At 43.1% G+C, this 26,219-nt stretch overlaps 1 protein-coding gene across 1 annotated transcript; it reads right to left on the bottom strand.

The window, feature by feature from the left end:
- Positions 1 to 362: 362 nt before the first annotated feature.
- On the bottom strand, positions 363 to 25,939 carry TTC25 (tetratricopeptide repeat domain 25). The gene is made up of 12 exons (XM_018563875.1): positions 25,812 to 25,939; positions 16,818 to 16,949; positions 14,283 to 14,436; positions 13,518 to 13,558; positions 12,578 to 12,588; positions 11,474 to 11,631; positions 8,056 to 8,277; positions 7,490 to 7,694; positions 7,166 to 7,252; positions 6,227 to 6,423; positions 4,608 to 4,708; positions 363 to 509 (listed from the first exon to the last, which is right to left on the bottom strand). The coding sequence occupies exons 1-12, from the start codon at positions 25,929 to 25,931 to the stop codon at positions 363 to 365; spliced, it is 1,575 nt and encodes a 524-aa protein (XP_018419377.1). The 5' UTR covers positions 25,932 to 25,939.
- Positions 25,940 to 26,219: the final 280 nt, after the last annotated feature.

Genomic DNA, 26,219 nt, shown 5'->3' with positions numbered 1-26,219 from the left:
AATATTAGTAAGTGCTCTGGGCTGGAATGTATGACATGCTGTGGGGTCCAAAGACAGATATAAATGTATTGCCGTGTGATTCCTGCCACTTCCAGAGGACTTCAGGGAAAGCAGCCTACAATGGGGAGCTGAACTTGTACATTGGGGAAATGGGAATTTGAGGCTTAACCTGAGGCAGGAAGGTGGTTCAAACACAACTGAGCAACCATACATCCACATAGGACACAGCACACCATGGATAGGGAGGTAAGGCCTCCCAAACACCTTTATAGATGCTGGAGATGGAAAATCAAGATATTGAGTACTTGGAACTGCTATAGGTAAAAGCCCGCAGCCTACTCCTGGGAGAACTTCTGATCAACTCAACAGAAAGAGATGTGGCAAGGAGTGTGGTCTCTGATCTCCAACCCAAAGATTACATTTTCAGGCATACCTCCATGAGAATCATCTTTGTTACTATGTTCTGAATTCAATAGCTCTTTACTTTCTCTTTTTACATCTTCAAGGGCCTAAACATAAGATATAAAACAAATGTTTTACAATTCCAAGTCTTTCAAAGCAGTAAACTAAAAAGAAAATGACATGCATAAGCTACCAGTGGCCTTTACAAATATTTAAAACTACTACGGATGCACGGATACCGAGTACGAGTACAGATAAAAAAAATTTGGTACTCGCCGACACCAATTACCGGAAGTCCCATTCAGGAAGCCAGGTGGCGTGTAAAGACTCGCCACCCAGCTTCCCGATTAACAAGAAAGTCTGTCCCCTCTCACCTCGGCATGTCAAGCATGTCACCCCTGGGGCCTCTCCAGCCAGGAGCGGCCTTCCTCCGGTACCCAGCCAAAGCCATCTTGCTGGCCAATCATGGAAGCCGGGCTCCATGCTCTCTCGTCACAAGTGACGAGAGAGCATGGAGCCGCTTCCCGGCCCATCAGGAAACCGGGCAGCGGGTAGTGACGCGCTGCCCAACTTCCTGATACAGGAAGTATCGGGCTAGGCATCGGAGCATTTGGAGTACTCGCCCCAAATACTCGGTATCGGCACCGATATCGATACTAGTATCGGAATCGGTGCATCCCTAAAAACTACACAATCTTTTAACCATTTTGGGCTGCAGGCGAACTACAAAGACAGCTGTCTGTGATGCCGTTACATGTTTTGATAAATTAATATCTTATATAAAATTGTCAGTAGACCTAAAATAATATTTAAGCCACAAATAACTAAATTCAGAATAAAATCAGTTTTAGCTCATAATCTACAATATCACTCATATACAATGTTTTCGTGATGCTAACTTCCTTGTCAACTGGATATTGTTACGTACATGTCTTATCTGACTTGTCTTACTTATGAATACATACAAGGAATAAATGACTATACAGTAAGAGATGGGCCTAGAAGCCAGTCATATCAAAAGGTGTTGTTTTTTTGGGCAGCTTCAAAAAAAGGGCATATTACCTGGCCGGTTGCTGAGGACAAATAATAGGATTTTTGCACTTACTGTAAATCCCCTTTGTCAAAGTACATTGAGGGTCACAACTTGATGGTAATAAAGCAAAGTTGGATTATATAGGAGAAATGGATGCTAGGAACAAGAAAACTGAAGGCCAGTCCACTTGAGGCTATAACCCTCCCACCTCACATCTTTTAAGTTGTAGCAAATCAGTCCAAGAGAAAAAGAAAGCATATGAGGGGAGTGAGCTGTGTCCCTCAATATTTGTTCTATTGCTCATTGAGGGACACAGATTGATGGTGATAAGCAAAAATAAAAAAAGTCCAAAAGCAGTCCAAACAAAGTGGCGGGAACACCAAAACAAACCAGGTGTACCAGCCCAACAAGCCCCAACCAAGGCAAAAGGGAAACCAAAAGCACTAAGCAGCCGCTGGCAGAACGTTTTAACCAAAGCTAGCATATGCCAAGACAGACATCGACCCCACAGAACGTAGGGAACATATGTATAGAAAACTAGGCTTCAGCTAATCAGATGTGAGACACAGAGAATTAATGGCAAAAATCCTGGAAGCACACACTGCCCTAGAGGAATGGGCATAAAGGGGAAAGGGAAACTCGTAATTCATAGGCCTAAACAACAACCTGACGAATACACTTAGAAATAGTTGATCTGGAGCCCAGAAAAACTCTTTTAGAATAACAGAGAATATTACTGCCTAAAGGGAAGCAGACTTCAAGAGGTAAACCCAGCTGCCCTAATGGGTAGAAATGGAGAACTGGCATTGGACACAGGGAAAGTAACACACTGTCTTTATGAAAGCAAAAAAAGAGAGAGGACCTAGTGTAAAAAGTTCTTAGTTTCAAAGCAGCCTTTTCCTATGTGAGGTCAAAGAAGGCTCTTTACAGAACCACACTGATAACATAGAAATCCTATTGACCAGAATGATGGCCACGTGAAAGATGTCTTATTATTGTCAAGGAGATATCAAATAGGTTTAAATAGCGGTTTCTGTAACACCAACAATCTAGATTTAGATCTCACGGATTGAGGGAAGACCTAACAGAGGGAGCAACATATGTAACCCTTTAGCAAGAGGACATTGTCATTGACAGCGGCCTCTCCTCTCTGCTGGAGCTGGCTGCCGTGGTCTGTGTTCCTGCTGCCTCTGCCGATACGAGGGGGGGGAGAGAGCAGCGGGGATTGAAAGGGACACAGCCCGCTACAGCCAGCACCAGCGGGGAGGAGAACGGAGGAGCAGAGAGCTGGCAACTAATTGATCAATTGACTAATTGAATCATTGCCAACGATTCTCATTATCAATTATAATCGATTTAATTGGTTAGTTGTTGCAGCCCTACTCCAGAATGTTGATTGGAAGCGATGAGTCCTCCTAAGACAAACAATCTTGAACAGACAGATGGTCCAGAACTCTTCTCCAACAGAAGAACTGGCGTCTGTCCTAACAATCTTCCATCGTAAGGGAAGAAAAAAAAAAACTTGCTCTCAGACATTGGCAAAAACTGAGGCAACCATGACAGAGAAAATTTAGTTTGAGGATGTAACTGAATCATCCTGTCCAGAAAAGATAGGATTTGTCCCACGGCATGAGAATGTCCCGATGCAATGTTTTGAAATAGAAATTGAACAAAAAGGACTGTTTTAAAATGTAGATACCATCAATCCCAGCACTTGCATACAGCTCCACCGGAAAACTGATGCCTAGAGTGAAGTTGTCTGCAAATTCTTCAAGTTCTCCCGAAAAACAGGAAGACCTTAGCTTGAAAGGCATAATTAAATATGTATTTGCAACATGCTGCAGCCATCCCGCCAACTCAAGTTAAAAATATAACAAAAAGGAAAAGAAAAACTGAGCAGGTATGAGGTGCAAGGGGTTATAGCCTCCAGGGCGCTTCAGATTTCTAGTGCCCTTTTCTCTTGTAGGCAGCAGTATAACCCTATATTGCTTAAAGCTGAATTCTGGGATAAACAAATATTGTCTAAATACAAGAAGCATGTGTATTCTTACTTAAATCTTGATGTCCTTTCTGTATTTATTCCAGATCTGTGCAGTAATCCAGTATGGAATGTTGCCACTGTGCAGGAGCTACCTGTATTAAGACCAGTCACTGCTGTTCTCTCTCTCTCCTTGTGCAGGGTGATTGGTCTTATATCTGCCCCTCCTGTAGTTTTATGCAGACAGCCTGCAGTAGGTGGGCCTGTTAGGTCTCTCCCACAGATCTATTCTCTGCTTAGGCTATGTGCAGCATAGTGATGATTTTACCACTACTTTTACACGGTACCGTATTTTTCCGTCTATAAGACGCCCCTATGTATAAGACGCCCCCAACTTTTCTTACCCAAAATTCCAAAATCAATATTTTAAATGGTATAATGCATCACAGTTACCTCAATCACGTTATGCGCCGACATTACAGCTCCGGGCACTGGCTACACGCTCGCCCGAGCGCCGGCTGACGTCAGGTACAAAAGATTTATGATCGGATTACAGAGACAAGATAACAGTTTTCATCCAATCATAAATCTTTTGTACCTGACGTCAGCCGGCGCTCGGGAGAGCGGATTACAGAGCCACTCTCCCCAGCAACAGCTGACATCAGGTACAAAAGATTTATGATTGTAGGAAAACTTATCTTGTCTCTGCAATCTGAAGTTTCACTCGTGAGGCTACGGTAGTTTGCAGTGGTATCGGCACTTTCGCCAGTTTCGCAACCGCGGTTCTCCTCTTGGCCCCCGTGTATAAGACGCCCCTCTATTTTTAGGTAAGCATTTTAATGAAAAAGTAGCGTCTTATACACGGAAAAATACGGTAATATTTATTTGTAAAAGGCATTCGGTGAACACAAAGTGGCTATTGAGGAATAAAAGTAAATACATTTTTTTGTGCTCTAAGTTCAGCTTTAATTGCCATCAAGCCGTTTCCCTCAATAGACAATAGAGAAATATGGAGTGGCAAATTGAAAAGGAGAGCAAATAACGTTTCTCTTGGTGAACTATCACCATAGACAATTTTCATTTTCTCTAGATTTTATAAAAAAGGTTTATACTGTATAAGTCAGTGCAATTATTCCACTAACAGTTTTGTGGTTTATATCTGTAATAAGTACAAACCAGGAAGTGGTTACTCACAGTAAGGATGGCTTGCTCTGCCTCCATGTTGTTTACAATCTTTGCTTTTTCTAATGCTTTTTCGAAGTTGAAAATAGCAGACTGGTAGTCCTTCAGTTTTGCTAAAAATGAGCAAGAAAAAAAAACCCTGTAAAAACTGTAAAAGTTACCGTTCAACTTAGTGCTGGAAAAAACTGTAATGGTTAGCAAGGATCCACCAGTATCACACTTTATCTTTACAGAGCCTGCTTTTCTCTCTAATGTGATGCTGCAAATCCAATAAGGATCCTATGCAGATACTGACTTTATGAAAGATTTGCATAGGGCTAGGCATGCTCTCTGTCTGCTTTAATTCACATTGCTACTTGTGATCCAGTGTTCTGGAAAAGCCTAATGCTTGGACATTTAAAATGATAGGCCAAGTATACCAGGTATATACAAGCCATTTTGGAGAAGGCAGTGCATTTAGAATGTCACAGAAATAGGTTAGTCCCTAGTCCATGCTATGCAGTGACATCCAACTAAAGCAGTGTGGCCGAGTGCAACACATGTTAATGTTAGGAGTACTTGGACATTACAATGGCTGTGAAGGTGGTGCATGACTGACAAGTTTGGGAAACAAAGTGAAATTAAAGCTCAGGTGAGGTAAATTAAGTGGCAACATTTTCCAGACAGTATTAGAAGTTCACTAATCAAGTCAACTTTTTGCCTAGAGTTGTTGTAATGTATTTACTTAAAGCTGGTACACTGCAGACAGATCTGTATGAGACTAAATGCAACATGAGAGCCCAGAAGATTTGAAAATGCAAGTAATAGCGTCAGGATAAAACGCTCAACATGTGAAAACCAATGATTGCCTATGGGCATGGTTCCCACCTGGGCGTTTTACAGCACGTAGGAACGCGCTGCAAAACGCCCTATGCCCAAAGAAGTACAGGAGCTTCTTTGGGGCGTATTTGCCACGCGTATCCATTGGGATACAGCCAGGTTGACCTCAGAAACGCACGTTTGTCGCACCAATTTTTACCGCAAATTGCTGTAAAAACGCTCGGCACGAAACACGAGACAAACGCGCATATTCGATACGCCTAGGTGTGAACCCAGCCTATAGGTCTGGCTGTCGTTTACTGCCACAAAAGCAAACACAGGTTCACTTAAAAACATTACTCTATAGCTCTGAAAATGAATGTAATACAGGAAACTGAAAATTAGTAACTGTAAACATAACTGTTCAATATTGTCAACTGGTGTAGAGAAATATTACATGTGCTTTAGCCATGGCAACAAGTGACATCTGAACATAATCTGCTGGACACAGTTGACAGTTCAAGAGTCTGTGAAAGCAAATGGGACAACTAAGCTAAAAAAAACCATATACAAAAGTGACCATTTTTCTGTGTGCCTTAAAATACCAAATGTTCTAGAAAGGAATATTTAAATCTATATAAATAACAAATAGCATTTTTTTTAGAGTCCTGCGTCAGCTTGGGTAGTTGAAAATACCAAACTCTGATTTTTGTAGGGAACTGCATCGTGTCTGATTCAGTCTCCAGGATGCCTAATGCAGCTTCTGTAAAACAAAAAGTGCTGGTTTGCATTTGTCATATTAGTATAAAGAAAATTAGAGAATTAGAGATTACCATGTGATTGTGCCACAAGGACACTGGCATTGAGCTGCCATTCGACATCTCCAGCTTCATCTGCCTCCTCCTGAGATTTCACCCCATAGTTTCTTGCATCCTCTAACATTTCCAGCTCTAAATAACATCTCCCAATTTCATGAAACAGCCATGTCTTCTCCAGGTTCGATGTTGCCAGTGGGATTTTCTCTTCCCACCTATATTAGAACATATTGAGAATACAAGTTTGATTGAAATGGCCTTGAAAAACTAGCACCTTAAAGCGAACTGGTCATCCCCAAGACCCCCAACAACTAACCCTAAAATGCAGATTAGGCACCACAAGGTGCTGATTCAGGCAAATAACTTCCTGGATCATTATTGTATCAAAACCTCCTCCTTATCCCACAATGCAATGCAGGGTGGCTCTCAGTAGGCTGGTGCAGCCCCGCACTGCGGGGCGGCAGGCACTTGGGGCAATAATGTGCACGTTTTGCAAAAGACCAGATTTGCATACTGCAGACAGCTGCGTTTCAGGGGCTCTTGTGATGCCCCAAAGTAACAAAATGGGAAGTTATTTGTACTGATCATAACTTGGCGGTAGTTAAGATTGTGTTACATTATTTGTATACATTACACATAATGTACAGTACATTGCAATACAAAATCTAATACACATCATATAAAGACAGGTAATGCCAGAACATCTTCTAAGCTACAGGCAACTGGCTAACAAAGAATGCAAGTTTTGAAGATTCTTTAACGATTCAAAGATTGCATATACCAGCCCTGTAATAAGGTCCTAACTGAGGTGAACGTGCACTATGTCAAGCGCTGCGTCAATTGTCGGAACTTTATAAATACCTGTAAATAAATAAATACAATAGACACACCGAATCCCAATCCTGTGTGCTCTTCCACTCATTTTTGTTTCTAATACGTTATTTTTCAAGTACTTACACTTTTACAGCTTCCTTAAAATTCCCAATCCGTGCATATACTCTTCCTATATTATCCAGCGCTCGTGATTTTGCTTCAGGTAAGTCACTGTAAAGAAAATTGATTTCAGCAAAAAAATAAAAATACATTTGAACTCTATTTATTAGGATAATTTTCCTTTTCAAGAAAAACACATGGAACCACAAAGAAGAATTTCTCATGAATATATTAGTTCATGAATTCATTGGTTGTGATGAAGAATACGGAGCAATTCTTGGTGGTATACAGCATTACAATTTTGCTTGAAAATATATTGTTCAACAATGCCTATATTGTAGAACATACCATTGTTTTGCCATCTCCAGATCCCTTTTATGACTTTTTAGAGCCTCTTCCATTTCTCCCATGTCCATTTGAGCATTCCCTATGCAACTGTGTAGATTTCCAATTAGCTCCTGCTTACTAGGCATGTCATCATTCCACCTTTGGATTTTCTTTAGGGTTTGCCGTGCCTTTTTATAGCTTCCCTCTGCATCTCCTTTGGAGAGTACTAGAAGAGATCAGTAATATGGTAAGTTATATATGGTCAAAATACCATTGTCAACCTTCATTTCCAACACAGACCTTGATTTACACCGGTGGTAGTAATATCTGCTAGTACACAGTTGGGACAAAAGACCAAACATGTCTTACAACAGCAAAGGCACTTATAGACAGTGGATGATTGTAAATATAACAAGAAAAGTAACCAGTAAAAGAGTAGGAAGAGCTTTGTAGTGACTTGACAGTTTATGTTTGGACACTCTGCACACCCAGAGAAGCCTACTTGTAGGTGGCAAATTTCAAATATAAAGCAATTACATTTTTTTTAGAAATATATATTTTTTTAGATATTATACATATGTACTTACACAAGTCTATCTCTTCCATGCTCTTGAGGGCGTATTGATGGGGATCAGATGGTTTAGCCCGTTGTTTGTTCCACTTCTGTTGCATAATCCTGCGGTCCCGCTCACGTGCATAGATAGGCTTTTGCTGCCTCCAGAACTCTGTACGTGTATCCAGATAGGTAATGGCATTCAGGATCAAGTCTTGCAGCTTTAACCCACTACGTGTGTTTCCTTTCACCAGGCCTATGCCAATAAACATATACGTTAACCATGACTGATTATTAAGGTACATTTATCAATTTTACATTTTATACAAGCAAGCTTCTATCACTGCATCCAGGGCCTGCCAAGTCCTTCTATATCTGGTGCTTCTGTAGACTTATTGTGCATGCATGTCGCTTGTTCTCTATAATAGATGTACATATTACTACTTATTGATGCTTTGTTGACTGGGCATATATGACACAAACAGACTGTGCAGAATGCATGCTAAGGTCAGTGTTTAACAAAGTGTTAGTGAGGATTTAAAGGGTCAGTTCACCCAAAACTGATATTTTGTTAGATGCTGGGGAGTTAAATCACCCACCAGTGGAGACTTCCGTGCTTCATTTCCTGGGTATGTACATCTGCTGTGGCCATTAAAAACGATAGGGGTTCACCTAGCCCACTAGATTCCACCTATACATTAAAAAGAATTTTTGTTGATGTTTATCAAGGAACAAATGTTCAGCTAAATGAGATGACTGGGTTATTATGCTGCCTTTAGGAGGAATTGGACACTGGCAAACAAAAAGCGATTAGCTAAAGAGATGCCAGATTAATCTCAGCTAGCAGCAGGTCTGACGCTGGGAAATAGGAACAGACGCTGGGAATTCAGGGGCCAGGAGGACTTCCCCAGAAGTCAGTGAAGCGTCAGCCCTGCAGCTAGCTGAGATTGATCTGGCATCTCAAGGAGACGGGAGCTTGTTTGCAGTTAGTGCGTGCCGGCCGCTGCAATTTTAAATGTAAGTGTCTGCTTGTCCATTTTTTAAATAAAACCCCTTCACTATATCACAAGGATCCCTAAACGTTATTTTCTTTCATATGACCGGAACATTTAAATGGTCTTGCTGCTGAGACTACAAAACGGAGGAATGAAATGGTTGATCTATGAATGATTGCTCTTTGGTGGGATTTCTTAACAGTCCGAGACTGTTTCATTATGGCAGAAACAAATGATTGAATAGCCAAAAAGACCTGGAAACTGTTGACTGATTTTTGATCTACAAAGCCGTGTAGACATAAGAAATCCGGCAATCAGCTAGTGCGGTTAGTGCACAGCCGTTTGTTTAAGTTAATTATTACCTATTTCAAGTACATTTGTATTCATCACTCTAAAGTACCGTATTTTTCGCTCCATAAGAGGCACTTTTTTCCCCCCACAAAGCGGGGGGAAATGTGTGTGCGTCTTATGGAGCGAATCCCTATCGTCCGACACATGCAGTTTTCGGGCGCGGGGGGTAGTTTTTTGTACATTTAGCCCTGCTTTTAAACGAGTGATCTAATCAGATCACTCGTATTAAAACCAAGCGGCGGCGATCGAGACCATAGAGCCCCTAGATAGAGCAGACAAAGAACGGACGTTCTTCGTCTGCTCTGTGCGATCACCAGTCTCAGCGTTCATTAACTGCAGCTTCTGTCACAGCTTCTGCCACAGAAGCTATGACAGAAGCTCCGGTCTGTTCAGTGCTTCATAAGGCGCATTGGACCTCCCTGCGTCCTATGGTCCGGTGCGCCTTATGGAGAGCAAAATACGGTATTCTTTTTCTTTCACAAATTTTACATTGTTTCACATGTAGTGGATGTATTGATTGTATTACTATACATCTAGTTTTTCTTGTTTCTGACGTTTTAAAAGATTCCACATTAGGGGTCAGTTCACAATTCATGATATTAGAATACCTTAACTGGTTCTTATTTAAACACTATTTACATTTTAACACATTTATTTTTACACATTTATTTTATATTCATTTTTGATAATATACATTTAATTGTGTTAGTCACTTGTTACACTGAGGTTTTTTTTTAGCGCTGTACAGTTTTTCTTACATACAAGTATGCATACTTGATGTCCTCAGATGGCAAATAGTCCCCCTGATAAAATGGATTCCATGACTGACCTGTTGGATTCCATGCAACATTTTTGAACTAGAATGAAAACATTCAGTGCTCTGAGATCCATAATGGGGGAAATTCCTCTTTTGCTTTGGGAAGGTGAACAGGTTTGAGTAGGAACCTTGAAATCTTTCCATTTGAGGAACAACGGTAATGACCCTTTAGGGGTCGTGCCCAAGCTACATGGAGATCTGTTAGTTTGTGTGGTGACAGAGGGAGCTTGGAGGACATAAAGTGGGCAGAGGGAGAGATACTACCTTAACGGGATACTACCTCAGCATTAAAATTCTGGCTTGACACCACATCTTTTACCATGAGATGCTTGCAGTCCAGCAGGCTCATAAGCATTTGGTTTGTGATAGAGAAATACTGGAAAAAAAATCCTGCAAGGGTAACCTATGTGTTGTTTTAAACTTTCTTTTGAATAAAAGTGGGCAAAAAGCCCTTGAAGGTGCTATTGACTGAACTGGAGTTAATATAAAATATAGATAAATAAATAATTGGCTGACACACTGGAATATTCCATGCCATGGAATATCCTCAACAGCAACAGTCAGTGTTTTGGTAAGGCAAGCATTGGTTAGGGCCACAATGTGAACAGTCCACTATCCACTTCTAAGTAAGCGCATCATTCATGGGATATTGTTCATTCAAATGTTTGGGAGGATTAAATAATCTGTCAGGAGTTTTGCAAACACTGTACAAAATAGGTTCCAGTAATGAACCTTTCCCAGTAAGTGTACTGGGAAAGTTTTGACAGTCTTAGGACTTTTCAGGGAGGCCTGACTGGTAACAGGAGTGGTTTTAGAGACAGGTTGCTCCATGATATCTTTTAGCCTAGGAGTTAGCTTGGAAGACTTAAACTAGCCATGCACCTATAGATTTTCGATTGGAAATTTTCATTGCTGCCAAGAACCCTCGTTCGATTCTAGCTCAAATAGCCCATCAAGCACAGACCAATGTCGATTTCGATAATCACTTGTTAGCAATACCAACTACCAATTAAACATGTGCAGTGTTCTTGCTGCAATTTTGTTCCTATGATTGAGGAAATTCGGCCAGGAGTCATCTTAGATTCTAAGTCTCTTGATGAACAATAAAGAAATATCACCTTTGGATGGACAGTCCAGCTAACACTTATATGCACCATGGAGATTAACAGATGCATGATTACAAACTGCCAGAGCAAGCCTAATATACAAAATATATACAAAATCTGAGGAAGCCTTTTACTCCACTTCCCCTCCATGACATTTTGATAAAATTATAAGTTGGTGACAACCTTCATCCTTTAGTAGAGTCTCCAGATACTCCATATCATTGTATATTTTCCCCAGTAGCTGACGTGTAGTCTTTTGACTTTTCGAAGGGTCTGCTTTCTTTTGCTGTTTAGGGTCTTTTTTTGGGACCTTTGCTGGTGCTTTTTGTTTAGCCTTCTTGCTCTGTAACAGACAAAATGCAATGTGTTGTAATAATGTCTATAAACCTTTTTCAGACAATACTCTTTTAAAGTCTCTCTTATTAAGCTCACTGTAAAGATTTCTGTATCATACTTTCTCATGTTAATAGCAGCGTTCAATGAAAATTGTAATTTCTGTTTCTGTTAGTGAACAACAAGTTCTACCCATTAACCCCTTCGTGACGGGAGACGTACAGTGTACGTCTTGTCACTTTGTGCCTATATGACTGGCCACGTACACTGTACGTGACGAGTTATATCAGGCTTTGTAATGCCGGTATTTGCTGATTCTCAGCATTTAACAGTCATTCATTAATGTCTCAGTATTGAGGCATTAATTAATGAAATAATTAAGCTTTTTGTAAAAGCTTCTTCCTTTCAGTAATGAAAGAATGAAGCCGTTACATGCAAATAGAGGATCGCAATTTGCGATCCCGTATTTGACAGCTCAAAATAGCAGAGAGGCAGCAGTGACTCACCTCACCTCTCTGCTATTTGTTTTGACAGCTCGAGAGCCCGATGTTTAGATACATTTCACTGAAAGGATACAATGTAATATCCTTTTAGTGAAATGTATCATTTCTGATCGTCTAGGCACGATCAAAGAGCTTTTAGTGAGATCTGAATCTGACTAAAGTCAGGATCAGTCTCTAAGGTTATTATTAGCTGTTCCTAAGTTTGGATCAGCCTAATAGCCAAAAATAAAATAAAAAAGTTAATTTATCAAGCTGTCATAGTGATTGCTTGATATAAACTGACAAGAAAAAAAAAAGTTTTTTTATTTTATTTTTATTTTTTTTACAAAGTGTAAAAAAATTAAAATAAAGTGTAAAACAAAATTAGGAAAATATAAATTATATATAAATATATTTTTTATACTATAATTAATATAAAAAAATTCTAAAAAAAAATAATAATAATCAAAACTTGTGAAAAAAGTGTTTTCTTCTAGTTTTTTTCCTCATTTTTTTTATTTTATTCAAACTAAGTGAGGGGTTAGGTACACATATGTGATATAATTATATAGCCCTATCTGTCCTCTAAAAAACAATATATAATATGTGTGGGTACATTTAGTAAGAAAGTATATTACTGACGTGGAAGAACCACACAGCAAAAATGTAAAAAATGTGTCAGTCATTTATGAACAGAACCTGAAAACTAGCTCAGTCATGAAGGGGTTAAATAGTAACAAGTTAATATATTCACTCAGTTTACCTTAATCTGCGTTCCATATAATCCAATGCAGAATAACCATACACCTGAATACAGAAACAGTAGGACGCGCAGCAGGAGTGTACTTCCTGTTTAACGTCCTTTGTCTCTGCTTCCTGTATTACCAATCACATGAAAACTTCCAAGGCAGTATGGACAGTATTTGTATGGGAGAGACAGCAAGGAGTGTGTTTCAGCATCGCAAGCAGGTGCATTCCAGGATCATCAAATGGAGTGGACTTGTGCATAGATGAAAAGCTAAACTACGGAACAGGTAGAGTTAACATGCATGCATGCATTCCAAGATTTCAGTTTTGAATGTAGTGTGCCCTAAGTCAGGGCTCAAAATTTCAAGTCCTGAGCTACTAGCCAGGCCTTAAGAGTTACTCGCCACCAGTCGCCCCACCTAACCCTTACCGTGCCCCGCCCTTAACTCCGCCAGGTCAGTGGTGTGACACAGAGATCAGTGATCAGTAACCATGCAGAGTGCAGAGGCCAGTGGTGTAATGCAGAAAAAAGCAATGTATCCTCCATGTCCCAGGTGTCCTGCTTCTCCCGTGCTGTCCTTCCAGCCAGTAGCAGCTCTGCAGTCTTCCTCCCAGCCTATGGCAGCTGAGGTGGGCGGAGGAAGCTGCAGGATCCGGTGTTCTATCGAAAGCTCCAACTCATTGAGATCTCTAACTACCTCTGGTGCTCAGAAACACTGGAGCTCTGTGCAGTGTTATATATATATATATACACATATACATACTCACATACACACACACACATTTTAGGGATGCACTGATACCAGTATTGATGCCAATGGCAAGTATTTGGGCAAGAACTCTTACTCGCCCAAATGCTCTGATGCCTAGCCAGATACCCGACCTTCCAGTATCAGAAACCCGGGCAGCAAGTCATTACACGCTGCCCGGCTTCCTGATTGGCCAAGAAAACCAGCTTCATGCTTTCTCATCATCTAGTGATGAGAAGCATGGAGACGGCTTCCCTGCTAATTGTGAAGCCGGGTGGTGAGTCTTTACACGCCGCCTAGCTTCCTTAATGGGATTTCCGGTATCGGTGAGTACAGAAAAAGAAATATCGCTACCTGTACTTGATACCGAAAAAACAGTATTGGTGCATCCTTAATGCACGCGCACGCACACACTTCTTTAGCCCTTTCCTTTTCGTTTAGATGCAGTGGAGGAGGGTGGAAAATGAGTTCCCTAGGATTGAAAGCGTAGTAATGCCACCTGCTGGCTAAATTTAATATCATTGCTCCCTTAAGAAAGCAGAATGACACTTTATTAGTCCATAATGTTTGAAAAAAACTGACGTAAGTCTGCAAATGAATGTTGACAATGAGATAATGGTACTGCCGTGGCTTGCACATCCTTTTGAAAGTACACAATATATTTTTTTCATCCATACTCACTTCCAACAGAGTTTTCAATGGCCTCCTTCGCTTTCTGAATTCCTAGGCGAAAGTCTTGACGTTCGGGACGTAGTTTGTTCCCTCTATGATAAAAAACAAGGGCAAACTCAAAGTCTCCCATGTCATACAAAGCCTCTGCCTTCTGATACAGGCCCTGCCAGTGAGAGAAAATAGATGAGTTATATAACAATGTCAGAGCCTGCTCACATAAGAGAACTTAATACTTGGATACATTACAAAGACAACCATTGGTGTCTAGCCTCAGAGTAAGTTTGCAGTCTTTGGAAATTAACTGATCAGTTTACATGTTGAGCAATCTATATTAGACAGGGATATGCAGACACACACTTTTTTTTTTTAGTAAGGAAACCGCAGATAACGTCTGGCTAAATTTCTTTCTATTTTTTTCCTGCAAAGCCTGTGATCTACCACACCACCACTCTCCACCTGAAGGGTTCTCTTATTCTGTACCAATAAGCCAGTTATAACTCATTTACTAACCTAGACAGGGATCTGGTTACAGTACTTTATCATAGGAACTTATATATTTTATTGTGAATTCCACACAGATTAACAATATTAGGCGCCACTGTAATAGACTCATCTCCGTGCGTTCCAGCGAGGGAGTCCGGAGTGTCACTTTAACCACCTCTCGACCAGCGGCCATACCTAAACGGCTGGACCAGAGCCTTGTAGATGCGGATGGGCGTTTTAAGACGTTCTTCCACGCCCCCACTCATGCGAACGCTGTTCAATGTAAACAGCCGGCGATGGCTGTTCAAATACAAGCATTCCAGCGCCCTAGAGACGTGCCATCGCTTATATTTTGTGCAGGCGTGCAGCCCCGCCGCTGGTCCTGAAATCCACTGTGCCCGGCCCGGGCTGGGACTGGCACTGCGGCTCTGTCACCAGAGATCGGTACACGATCTCCCTACGATTTCCTCTCCGGCGTCAGAATGCAGGAAGTGTTGTATATTACATCACTTCCACATTCAGCTGTCATTCCCGGCTACAGAAGCTGGGGAGAAGCTGGTGAAGCAAATCTCTGCTTCATCAGCTTCTCTAGTGGTCCCTAGCTGACATCAGGGGTCTTGGGGACCCCTGATGTCTCCATAAAGAGGACCTGTCACATAAATTGGCTATCACATAGGGGGCCTCTTTAAATTACACTAAAAAAAAATACACACATTTTTTTTTTTAAGTCCCCCACCCCCACACGCAAACATGCGTCGGGTGTACGTGCGAAAACGACGATTGCGCCCATTGTGCCACCCATGTTACATATCACAGCGTACGTCAGATTGTGAGCAATAATTCTAGGGCCATTAATATCAGGCGTACTAAACTGATGAGCGGTAAAAGCTTTTAAAGCGTCGCCTATGGCCAATTTTGGGTGTGGTGGTTTTTTTTGCGATTTTGCAGGTGCGCACAATTTTAAGGCTTGACATGTTTGGTGTCTATTTACCCGACGTGATCTCATATTTGATATTTTACCAAATACCCCATTTTTTATATTTTTAAACAATTTAGCAACTTTTGAAATGGTAAAAAAAAAAACAAAAAAAACCCCAGTGGTGATTATATCGCATCAAAAGAAAGCTCTATGTCCCCAAAAACTGATATAACAATAATTTCAGTACAGCGTTGCAAGACTGAGTAAATGTCAAAGTACTGCAGCGCTGAATACTGAAAAATGGCCTGGACAGGAATGGGGTGTAGACACCCCGATCTTCAAGTGGTTAAAGTCTTACTCCAACTGTACAAAATACAAAAAGATCCCCAGCGCACCTGCCAGCTGGCCTGCAACCAAAAATGCACGCTGGGACCCCCAGTGCGCCCCTACATCAAAAATAGTCAAACTAGAAAAAGATGGCATTTTTGGTTGCTGGGCCCCCAGTGCGTCCCTGCACCTTTTGAGGAGGAGTAGGCTGCCTCCCAGGCACACCTGCATTGAATTTATCAACTTCATTAATATGCTCACACTTGGAGACTCAAATAAATTGAGTTAGGACCACACTTTGCAGAGGTGCCTTGACGGGTGCAGTGTGGCTTCTACATATTTTTGGCCAAAAGTTTGTGCAACTAAAACCGCTGTTTTTAATGCATACTGTTGACAGGGTAATTTGTTTTGTTGCAGGCTAGCTGGCAGGTGCGTTGGGGATCTTTTTGTGTTTTGTATTGTTGTAAGCCTTCCCATGTGCGCCCTGCTATAAAGGCTGGTTATAGATTCATGCGGTTGCCATCTTTTTCTGGTCTTACTCCAACTGTCCCTGTTGGGGAGAATGAAAAACACCTCTATATTAAAGAGGAGAAGGGTTAGACTATCTCCTAGCCTTCCACTGCTGTATGGATCCCCATTTGTGAGATTTGACCTTACTTACAGTCCTGATGGCACCCAGTGTCTCAGTGTGGTGGAGCGTGCCCCCAGGACTACAAGTGAGGGTCAGTCTCCCTGACAGGGACAAAGACAGTAATAAAAAACTGACAGGGGTTCTATATCTTTCTATCAGCAGAGAATACAGTTTGCCACGTTACCCTGAAAAAGTCACTGTCATCTTGCAGAGAGGTTTCCGCATCCTTTAAAGCTGCTTCTGGATCCCCAAGTTTTAAGAAACATTTGGATCGTGCAACCAGGCAGCGTTTGTCAGTGGGTTGTAACTCCAAAGCCTATAAGAAGAAAAAAAAGTGTCATGAAAAAAAACTCAGGTCTGACACAGGATTGTATACCTGCAATTATAAAATGCTTTTTAGTAACATGGTAGAAAATGCACTGTCGTACATAACAAATACTTACAGAGAAGCTGATGTCATTCTAAGTACATTAAACTGGTTTATGACTAGCTGATATGGGTTAATAGAGGGCCAGATAAATCCCAGGAGCCAGGCAGCCAATGCCCCTTAAGGCCTCATTCACACTGCTAAGAGCTGGCACGTACAGATCCGTGCGGCGTGCATGGCCGTATCGGGCCCTTCCCGGGGAGGACAGGTGCTGCGTGTGATTGTACGCAGCAGCCTGTTCCTCTCTATGGGAGTACGCGGCTGTATGCTCACCCGAGCTGCACATCCGTGCGGGTGTCCATACTCGTACGCAGACAGGATGGATCACAACCGCACGGATGTGCAGCTCGGGTGAGCATTTGGCCGCGTACTCCCATAGAGAAGAACAGGCTGCTGCGTACAAGCACACGCAGCACCTTTCCTTCCCAGGAGTGGCCCGATACGGCCATGCATGCCACACGGATCTGTACGGGCCTGCTCTTTAGCAGTGTGAATGAGGCCTATAATGGCTCAGCTGATGCCTAACTTTGAGGTTTTCTCTATTGCTGTCAAAGTAGCGGACTCCTAAAAAAAACAAACAAATCCCGCTGGCTCCTGGATTGGACAGGCTAGCTCCTGAATTCCATGTTAATGTGTCCACCCCTGGCTAACACACACAGCTGCATTTTATAATACATTACTAAAAAAAAGTAATGATTTATTATCTGAGCAGTAACAGTTCTTTCCTACTGGGTAATGTATTCACTGGAAATGTGTGCTCGTTCAGGATCAGGGTTGAGATGGAGTGCAAGTTGTGGATATGAGTGGGGTGGGGGTGAAAAAAAGCTGGCAAAAAACTTGGTAAGTGGGGGTAAAAACACATACAGGGTTATACACAAAAGGGTGAAGAGTTTGGAGAAGGCAGAAGTGAACAATCTAGGACAGGGGTAGCCAAACTCCGGCCCTCCAGCTGTGGTGAAACTACAAATCCCATGATGCATCTCTCTCCAGTCATGTCTGTGGCTGTGATAATCTTGCAATGCCTCATGGGATGTGTAATTCCACCACAGCTGGAGGGCCGTAGTTTGGCTACCCCTGATCTAGGACAACATACACTATATTGCCAAAAGTATTGGGACACCCCTCCAAATCATTGGATTCAGGTGTTCCGTGAAATTTCCTTGCTACTAAATATTCCACAGTCACCTGTTAGTGGTATTATAACAAAGTGGAAGCAACTGGGGACAACAGCAACTCAGCCACAAAGTGGTAGGCCACGTAAAATGACAGAGCGGGGTCAGCGCATGCTGAAGCGCATAGTGCGCAGAAGACGCCAACTGTCTGCAGAATCAATAGCTACAGACCTCCAAACTTCGTGTGGCCTTCAGATTGGCACAACAACGGTGCGTAGAGAGCTTCATGGAATGTACGCAGACAGGATGGATCACAACCGCACGGATGTGCAGCTCGGGTGAGCATTTGGCCGCGTACTCCCATAGAGAAGAACAGGCTGCTGCGTACAAGCACACGCAGCACCTTTCCTTCCCAGGAGTGGCCCGATACGGCCATGCATGCCACACGGATCTGTACGGGCCTGCTCTTTAGCAGTGTGAATGAGGCCTATAATGGCTCAGCTGATGCCTAACTTTGAGGTTTTCTCTATTGCTGTCAAAGTAGCGGACTCCTAAAAAAAACAAACAAATCCCGCTGGCTCCTGGATTGGACAGGCTAGCTCCTGAATTCCATGTTAATGTGTCCACCCCTGGCTAACACACACAGCTGCATTTTATAATACATTACTAAAAAAAAGTAATGATTTATTATCTGAGCAGTAACAGTTCTTTCCTACTGGGTAATGTATTCACTGGAAATGTGTGCTCGTTCAGGATCAGGGTTGAGATGGAGTGCAAGTTGTGGATATGAGTGGGGTGGGGGTGAAAAAAAGCTGGCAAAAAACTTGGTAAGTGGGGGTAAAAACACATACAGGGTTATACACAAAAGGGTGAAGAGTTTGGAGAAGGCAGAAGTGAACAATCTAGGACAGGGGTAGCCAAACTCCGGCCCTCCAGCTGTGGTGAAACTACAAATCCCATGATGCATCTCTCTCCAGTCATGTCTGTGGCTGTGATAATCTTGCAATGCCTCATGGGATGTGTAATTCCACCACAGCTGGAGGGCCGTAGTTTGGCTACCCCTGATCTAGGACAACATACACTATATTGCCAAAAGTATTGGGACACCCCTCCAAATCATTGGATTCAGGTGTTCCGTGAAATTTCCTTGCTACTAAATATTCCACAGTCACCTGTTAGTGGTATTATAACAAAGTGGAAGCAACTGGGGACAACAGCAACTCAGCCACAAAGTGGTAGGCCACGTAAAATGACAGAGCGGGGTCAGCGCATGCTGAAGCGCATAGTGCGCAGAAGACGCCAACTGTCTGCAGAATCAATAGCTACAGACCTCCAAACTTCGTGTGGCCTTCAGATTGGCACAACAACGGTGCGTAGAGAGCTTCATGGAATGGGTTTCCATGGCCGAGCAGCTGCATCCAAGCCTTACATATGTTTGTTTAGTCTAGGTGTAGAGAAATAACCTATAGGGTGAAGAGTGAGTAGACACCATGGGAGGTTAGAAGTGAAAACACACTTGTTAAGCTGGCCATATACTGTTAGTCCCACTGGATAAATGAGAAAAAAAACCTCTTGACTTCCCCATCAAACAGCTCCTGCGTTCTCACAAGACAGAAAATGCAATTATGAAGAGGGGAATTACCCTCACTTTGAGATGTTTGCCTCTCACTTCCTGTTGCACCTCCCAAACAGGAAGTGAAGAAAAATCAACCCAGCAGGACACAGGGAGAAAACAAACAAACAAAAAACGAATAAGAGTTTTAATCCTTTACTACTTTATCCAAAGCAAAATCATTTGGGCTATATACATTTCCATTTCAACATGAACACCCTGTTAGAACCCATAAGTTCACGTCCCTTCCTACTAATGCTACTCAGTATGAGTGTCTACATCTTTTGTAAAACTACAAGTCTCAGCATTCCCTAAGCATAGAAGACTCGCAGGGACTACCATAGCAGTCTATACCCATGCAGACGTTCTCTTACATTGCTGAAGCTCTCCTTAGCTTTACCGTATTCCCACTTGTGGTAAAGCTGGTCCCCTTCAGCCATGTACGTGATGAAGGTGCTGCGGGGCCCCTGCTCTCCATCCTTCTCCTCTGCCATCCTGGAGCTGCTACACTTGCACAGCCGACGTTTTCCTCACAGTACTGTTGGCAGCCTATGCTGTCGCTTAGCAACATGGAAACAAGACTGGTGTTGCGTCTTCCGGTGTTCTGTCGAAATCGCTAACTCGTCGAGATCTCCAACTCAGCCAATGCTGTGCAGGCAAGTCGAAATCCAATGAAAAGTGCTCATGGGGGCGGGGTTTCATGCTGTGCTTGCTGTAGAACTTCTGTCCTAGGTGTTGTAATTCTGTAGTAACGTCCCTTATTTTACCGAGTGATAATTTTACAGTGAAGACCTTCTTTTCAATCCACTCGCTTGATTTTCTTATTGACGTTTGTAAACAGTTAATCACCGCTGAAAGTGCAGAATACCATTTAGATGGCCAGTTCAGGACTCCTAATCATTGCAGGCATCTGTCCATTATTTGGAGGGACTGTCCCCTGTTTGAACCCTATACTGGGCTCTGGTAACACATGTGCAGCAATGCACTTGATTATGTGTCATCGCAGCTGATTCAATATGAATAGGTCCAGAGGCAGGAGAAATTGCCCCGCTCTATTTTTTTCTCACTGCAGTGCATTACAGTAACCCAGAGCACCAATGTATCAAATTGGCACTCGAATAAACGGTTATCTGAGGGGTTGCTATGGGTTACAGCTAGAGGTGCACCGAAATGGAAATGTATCGACTGCTCACCTCCCGCAGCGCTCGGCCGTCTGTGACACTTTCTCTCCTCCGCGCTGGGCACAGAGCAGCAGCCAGTGGGTAGGAGAGAAAGAACGCATGCACTACTATTTTGGCCAAAAAAATGGCACTTTGGCCGATACGTTTCGGCAGCCGAAATATCGGTGCATCCCTAGAACTTTCTTTTGAATAAAAGTGGGCAAAAAGCCCTTGAAGGTGCTTTACTGACTGAACTGGAGTTCACATAATAAAAAAAATAATAATGAGCTACCACACTGCAGTGGTAGCCCCACTGCAAGGGTTACATTTTGAAAATCGTGGAGATTTGATTTAGGGCAGCACTGGTTGCTTTTTCCAGTGCAGCACCAATGTGCAGACAAAGCAATTTGCCTAGTTTAATATTGGCTTCGTTCACACTACTGCATTGTGATGGTGGTGGGTGGTGGTGACGTGCGCTGGAAAAACGTGCTGCATTCAGTATTTTTTTCAGTGCAGCATGGTATGATGTGGTACAACCTCAATGCATCATGCCATGCCAATAGAACTTTGTGAAATGTCATTTGTGACCTTTCTATATACAGTAGTTCTAACAAAAGAGTAAACAGTGTGATATGTTAGGATCAGGGAATCAGCACTGTACCTATCAGTACACACCAGCGACATTCTGTGTGGCTAGCTGGTGACCAGACCCCTAAAAAGACATTGTCAGCTTGTCTGTGCAGGGCAAAGTGACAGTGCCTTTGTAAAGGGCCTGCTGCCCCCACCCCAGTTAAACTCTTCTTACCAGCTCTGCCTCGCAACTCCTGCCTCTGCTACAGCCGGCGCTTAAATCTAAAGGTGCACATACACCTTACGTTTATCGTACGATAATCGTATGCGATCGACTTTTGGTACGACAATCGCAAGGTGTATGGGGAGTGTGCAAGCGCCAGTACTGTACAATCGTCCCACTTTTGTCTTTCCTGCGTGTTCGAAAACTTCAGTCGATCGTACAATTTTCGCAAGGTTGGTGGCGTTTCCGTACGTCAAAAGTCGTACGATTAACACCGCTCATGCGCAAACGGAAATACCTGCGGTAGATTACCTCAATTCGTCCAGGTGTTTTTTTTAACTACCGCTGATTGAACCTTGCGATAGTCGGGGCAGGATGGGGCCACCGTATGAAAATCATACGACGGTTCGATCATCGGACGAAAAGTTTCGCCTGATGATCGCAAGGTGTATGGGCACCTTTAGGCGTCGCTTCTGTCGGACAAGAGGAGCAATGATTTCACTCCCATAATCATGTGCTTGGACCCAGTGTTTGCTTAGTTTACTTCCAAACTTTCTGAGATGAGAAAGCACACCTTCCATTGGAACGTATTGAGACAATGGACAGACTCCTGCCACATTCCCAGTTATGCTGACCATTAGAATTTATACGCGAAAAATGATTGGAAAAACCCAGAATTGTTTTTTTTCGCCATTACTTTCCTTTCTACTGGTTTTTCAAATGAGTAAATACGATAATTACGAGATAAGACACTTCAAAACATTCTAAGGGGAATTTATCAAAACTGGAGCAGACAAAATCTGGAGCAGCTGTGCACGGCAACCAATCAGCTTCTCTCTTTTATTGTTAAATCTTAAAGGAGAACTATGGGGTTAGGGCTTTTCCCCATAGTTCTCCTAAGGGTAATGGGAGGACACAAACCAGCGTCCTCCCGCCACACAAAGCTCAGATGCCGCAGCCGGAACGGATCCCGACAATTCTGTCTGGATCCACCCAGCTGCGTGATTGACAGCTGGCTCTGCCTATCTAGAGGCAGAACCAGCTGTACCCGCCCCCTCCCCCGTCCGTTCCGCCAGTCAGCGCTGGAGGATCGGACATGGGAGGGGGGAATACAGTCCCTCTCCTGTCACGGCTCTCTGCCAGCACAGGATCGAGAAGTGAGCGAACGCCGGTATGTGTTCGCTCACTTCCCGATCTACTGAGCCGACCTGTGGCAGTTTAATTGTTACATGTCGGCTAGAACTATGAGGTGAGTGAAAAGCACTCACCTCATAGTTCTCCTTTAACTGAACTGAGCAAACAGACCACAAATCATTTGTTTCTCCCCTTTTCCACTCTCATCCGATGACCTAGCTCCCGGGATCCTTCTATATCTTCTAAGGGCTGATTAATAGTGATGGGCTCAGGCGTGTTCGCAGCTCCACATGCCGAGCCCGACAGGAAGCTGACAGCGCCAATCACAGGTACTGAGACATTATCCCGGTCCGCAGCTGCAGAGATCGGGAAATGTCTCAGTGCCTGTGATTGGCGCTGTAATCTGTCAGCTTCCTGGCGAGCTCGGCACGTGGAGCAGCGAACACGCCCAAGTCCATCACCACTGATTAATGCACTCGATAGCTTTGATGGTTTTTCTCTTTTCTCGTTTTATCATTCAATCATTGAAGCTCAAAGAAACAAGAAAGCGCTCTCCATTGAGCAGTATGGGTTAAAAAATATTTACTGCGTATAAAATAGTAACACTTACAAAAACAATAAAAAACTTTACGCTTAGGATACAATCTCAGATGTATCGTGATTTTGAGCTTGTGAAGTCTATGAACTTCTTACTCCACACTATAGAACATGTGACATTTAGTAGGTGCTCTAGCATTCAACAAACACTCAATGACTGGAGAGGAGTAATCCAGGCAAGACAAGACCTTACTTCCAGCCTCCAAGCCGCTAAAGGTAGATTTGGATGTAGCACATGCTGTAGAAAGTCTGAATTTTTAGGATTGCTAGAAGATTCCAGGGTCAGAGAGGGAAACCTGGACAGATGGGTCACAGGCAAATGATTGCTATCACCCTACCTGGATAATTGTCCTATTTAGGAACCTGAAACCATTGGGACTTTGGGCCCACTCACACCACAACCAGATCAACTCCAGACCAGATCAGATTGTTTTCGGACCCAACGTGCATGCTAATGTATCCCTATGCTATTTCTGGCCTCTGTTCACAGCAGTGCAGTCCGGTCCAGAACAGACCAGAATTATACTGCATGACTTATTTTGTCTGGTTTGGAATACACTGGAATGCATGGAAACGCATCAAAAGCACATACAAATGTATTCAAACGCAATGGAAAGCAACTGGAAACCCATTTTAAGCTAAAAGAAAAAAAAGCAGCTCCGGAAAGCAGGCAAAACGCAATGCACTGCGCTCCAGATCTGGCCTGGAAAATGGTGTGAACCTGCCCTGGAAAATGGTGTGAACCTGCCCTGGAGGAACACACAAGCATTAAAATATCCACTACCACTACTCCTGCCACTAGAGAGTTCACTCTTGACAAGAAGTGTCTGCACTCTGTGCTCTTAGTCCCTGTTCACACCAAAGCATGGAGCCGGCTTCCTGACCAATCAGGAAGCTGGGCAGCAAGTCATTACACGGCGCCTCGCTTAGGGTTGCCACCTGTCCAGGATTCACCCAGACAGTTCGGGTTTTGAATGCTGTGTCCGGGTTTCATGGCACCAGGAACCCGGACACAAAATGTCAGGTAGACAGGAGCAACCAAAATTAAGATGGGGGCTACTGGCCCCCCACTAAAAATAGTCTCAACTGTGATATTTACATATTAATGGGTGGTTCCTTTTACATATGAATAAGCCACAACTAATTCTCCTAAAAAAATATGTCCACGTGTCGCTAGAGTGTTCGGGTTTCGCTTGAAGAAAAGGTGGCAACCCTAGCCTCGCTCCCTGATTGGCCGGGAAGTCGGCTCCACGTTCCCTCATCACCAGATGACGAGGGAGCATAAAGCCAGCTTTCTAGCCAATCAGGAAGCCGGGGGTAATGACTTGCCGTTCGGCTTCCTTATTGCTAGTTTCGTGACCAATCAGGAAGATAGGTGGTGAGTCATTACACACAGCCTGGCTTCCTGAATAACATGGAGCTGGCTTCTCGGCCAATCAGGAAGCTGGGCAGTGTGTAATGACTCGCTGGAAGTTCGGGTATAGGGCTACGCATCAAGCATTTGGGCGAGTACGAGTACTCGGTCAAATACTCGGTATCTGCACCGATACCAGTACTAGTATCGGTATCAGTGCATCCCTGTCAGAAAGGTTTACTCTGCTCTATCTAGCAGAGTAAACCTTTCCCTGCGGTCTTTTTTTTTTTTTTTTTACATCGGGGCCGCCGTCAAAGTAAAGAAATAAAAAAACAAAACAGACAGTATTGAAATTAATAGCTAGATTGCTATTGGCTATTTCAATTTGCAATAGCATCCTGGCTATTGCACCCGCCCTCTGCTACTGTCAATCAGCAGAGGTGGATCTGAAGTTCTCTGATCAACAGCAGCACTGGGCGTGTGCAATAGGCAGCCTGCTATTGCAAATTGAAATAGCCAAAAGCAATCTAGCTATTCATTCCCATGCTGTTTGTTGTTTTTTTTTTTATTCTGACAGCAGGAGCTGTCAGAATACAAAAAACAAAAACCAGCAGAAGCAAGGGAAGCATTAGCTGCTCTTCCCCCATTCTCCCTCCCTGAAATTATTTTTTTCAGGTTGGGATGCCTGCTGTTAGAAGCTAATGAGGGGAATTTTAAAAACTGGAGCAGACAAAATTTGGAGCAACCAATCAGATTTTCTCTTCCGTTTGTTCAGTTAAGATTTGAAAATGAAAGAGAGAAGCCGATTGCTTGCCGTGCACAGCTGCTCCAGATTTTGATTAATTCCCCTGTGTATTTCCCTTCCTACTAATGCTACTCAGTACAAATATCTCCATCTTTTGTAAAACTACAAGTCTCAGCATTCCCTAAGCATAGAAGACTCGCAGGGACTACCATAGCAGTCTATACCCATGCAGACGTTCTCTTACATTGCTGAAGCTCTCCTTAGCTTTATCGTATTCCCCTTTGTGGTAAAGCTGGTCCCCTTCAGCCATGTATGTGATGAAGGTGCTGCGGGGGCCCTGCTCTCCAGCCATCTCCTCTGCCATCCTGGAGCTGCTACCCTTGCACAGCCGAAGTTTTCCTCACAGTGCTGACAGCAACCAATGCTGTCGCTTAGCAACATGGAAACAATAATGGTGTTTCCTACTCCTTCCGGCAGCCAATGAAGTGCAGGCAAGTCAATGTCCAATTAAAAATGTTAATGGGGCGGAATTTCCTTCTGTGCAGCTTGCTGTACTAGAACTTCTGTCCTAGGAGGTGTATTTGAACAGAAACATTCCTTATTTTACCGAGTGATATTATGACAGCGAAGCCCTTCATCTGCTTCTTTTTCT

This window comes from Nanorana parkeri, unplaced genomic scaffold (assembly GCF_000935625.1).
Source record: "Nanorana parkeri isolate BGI_ZX_2015 unplaced genomic scaffold, ASM93562v1 scaffold707, whole genome shotgun sequence".
NCBI lineage: Eukaryota > Metazoa > Chordata > Amphibia > Anura > Dicroglossidae > Nanorana > Nanorana parkeri.
Note: the sequence above shows the minus strand (reverse complement) of the source record. Positions and strands in the feature narration are given on the sequence as shown.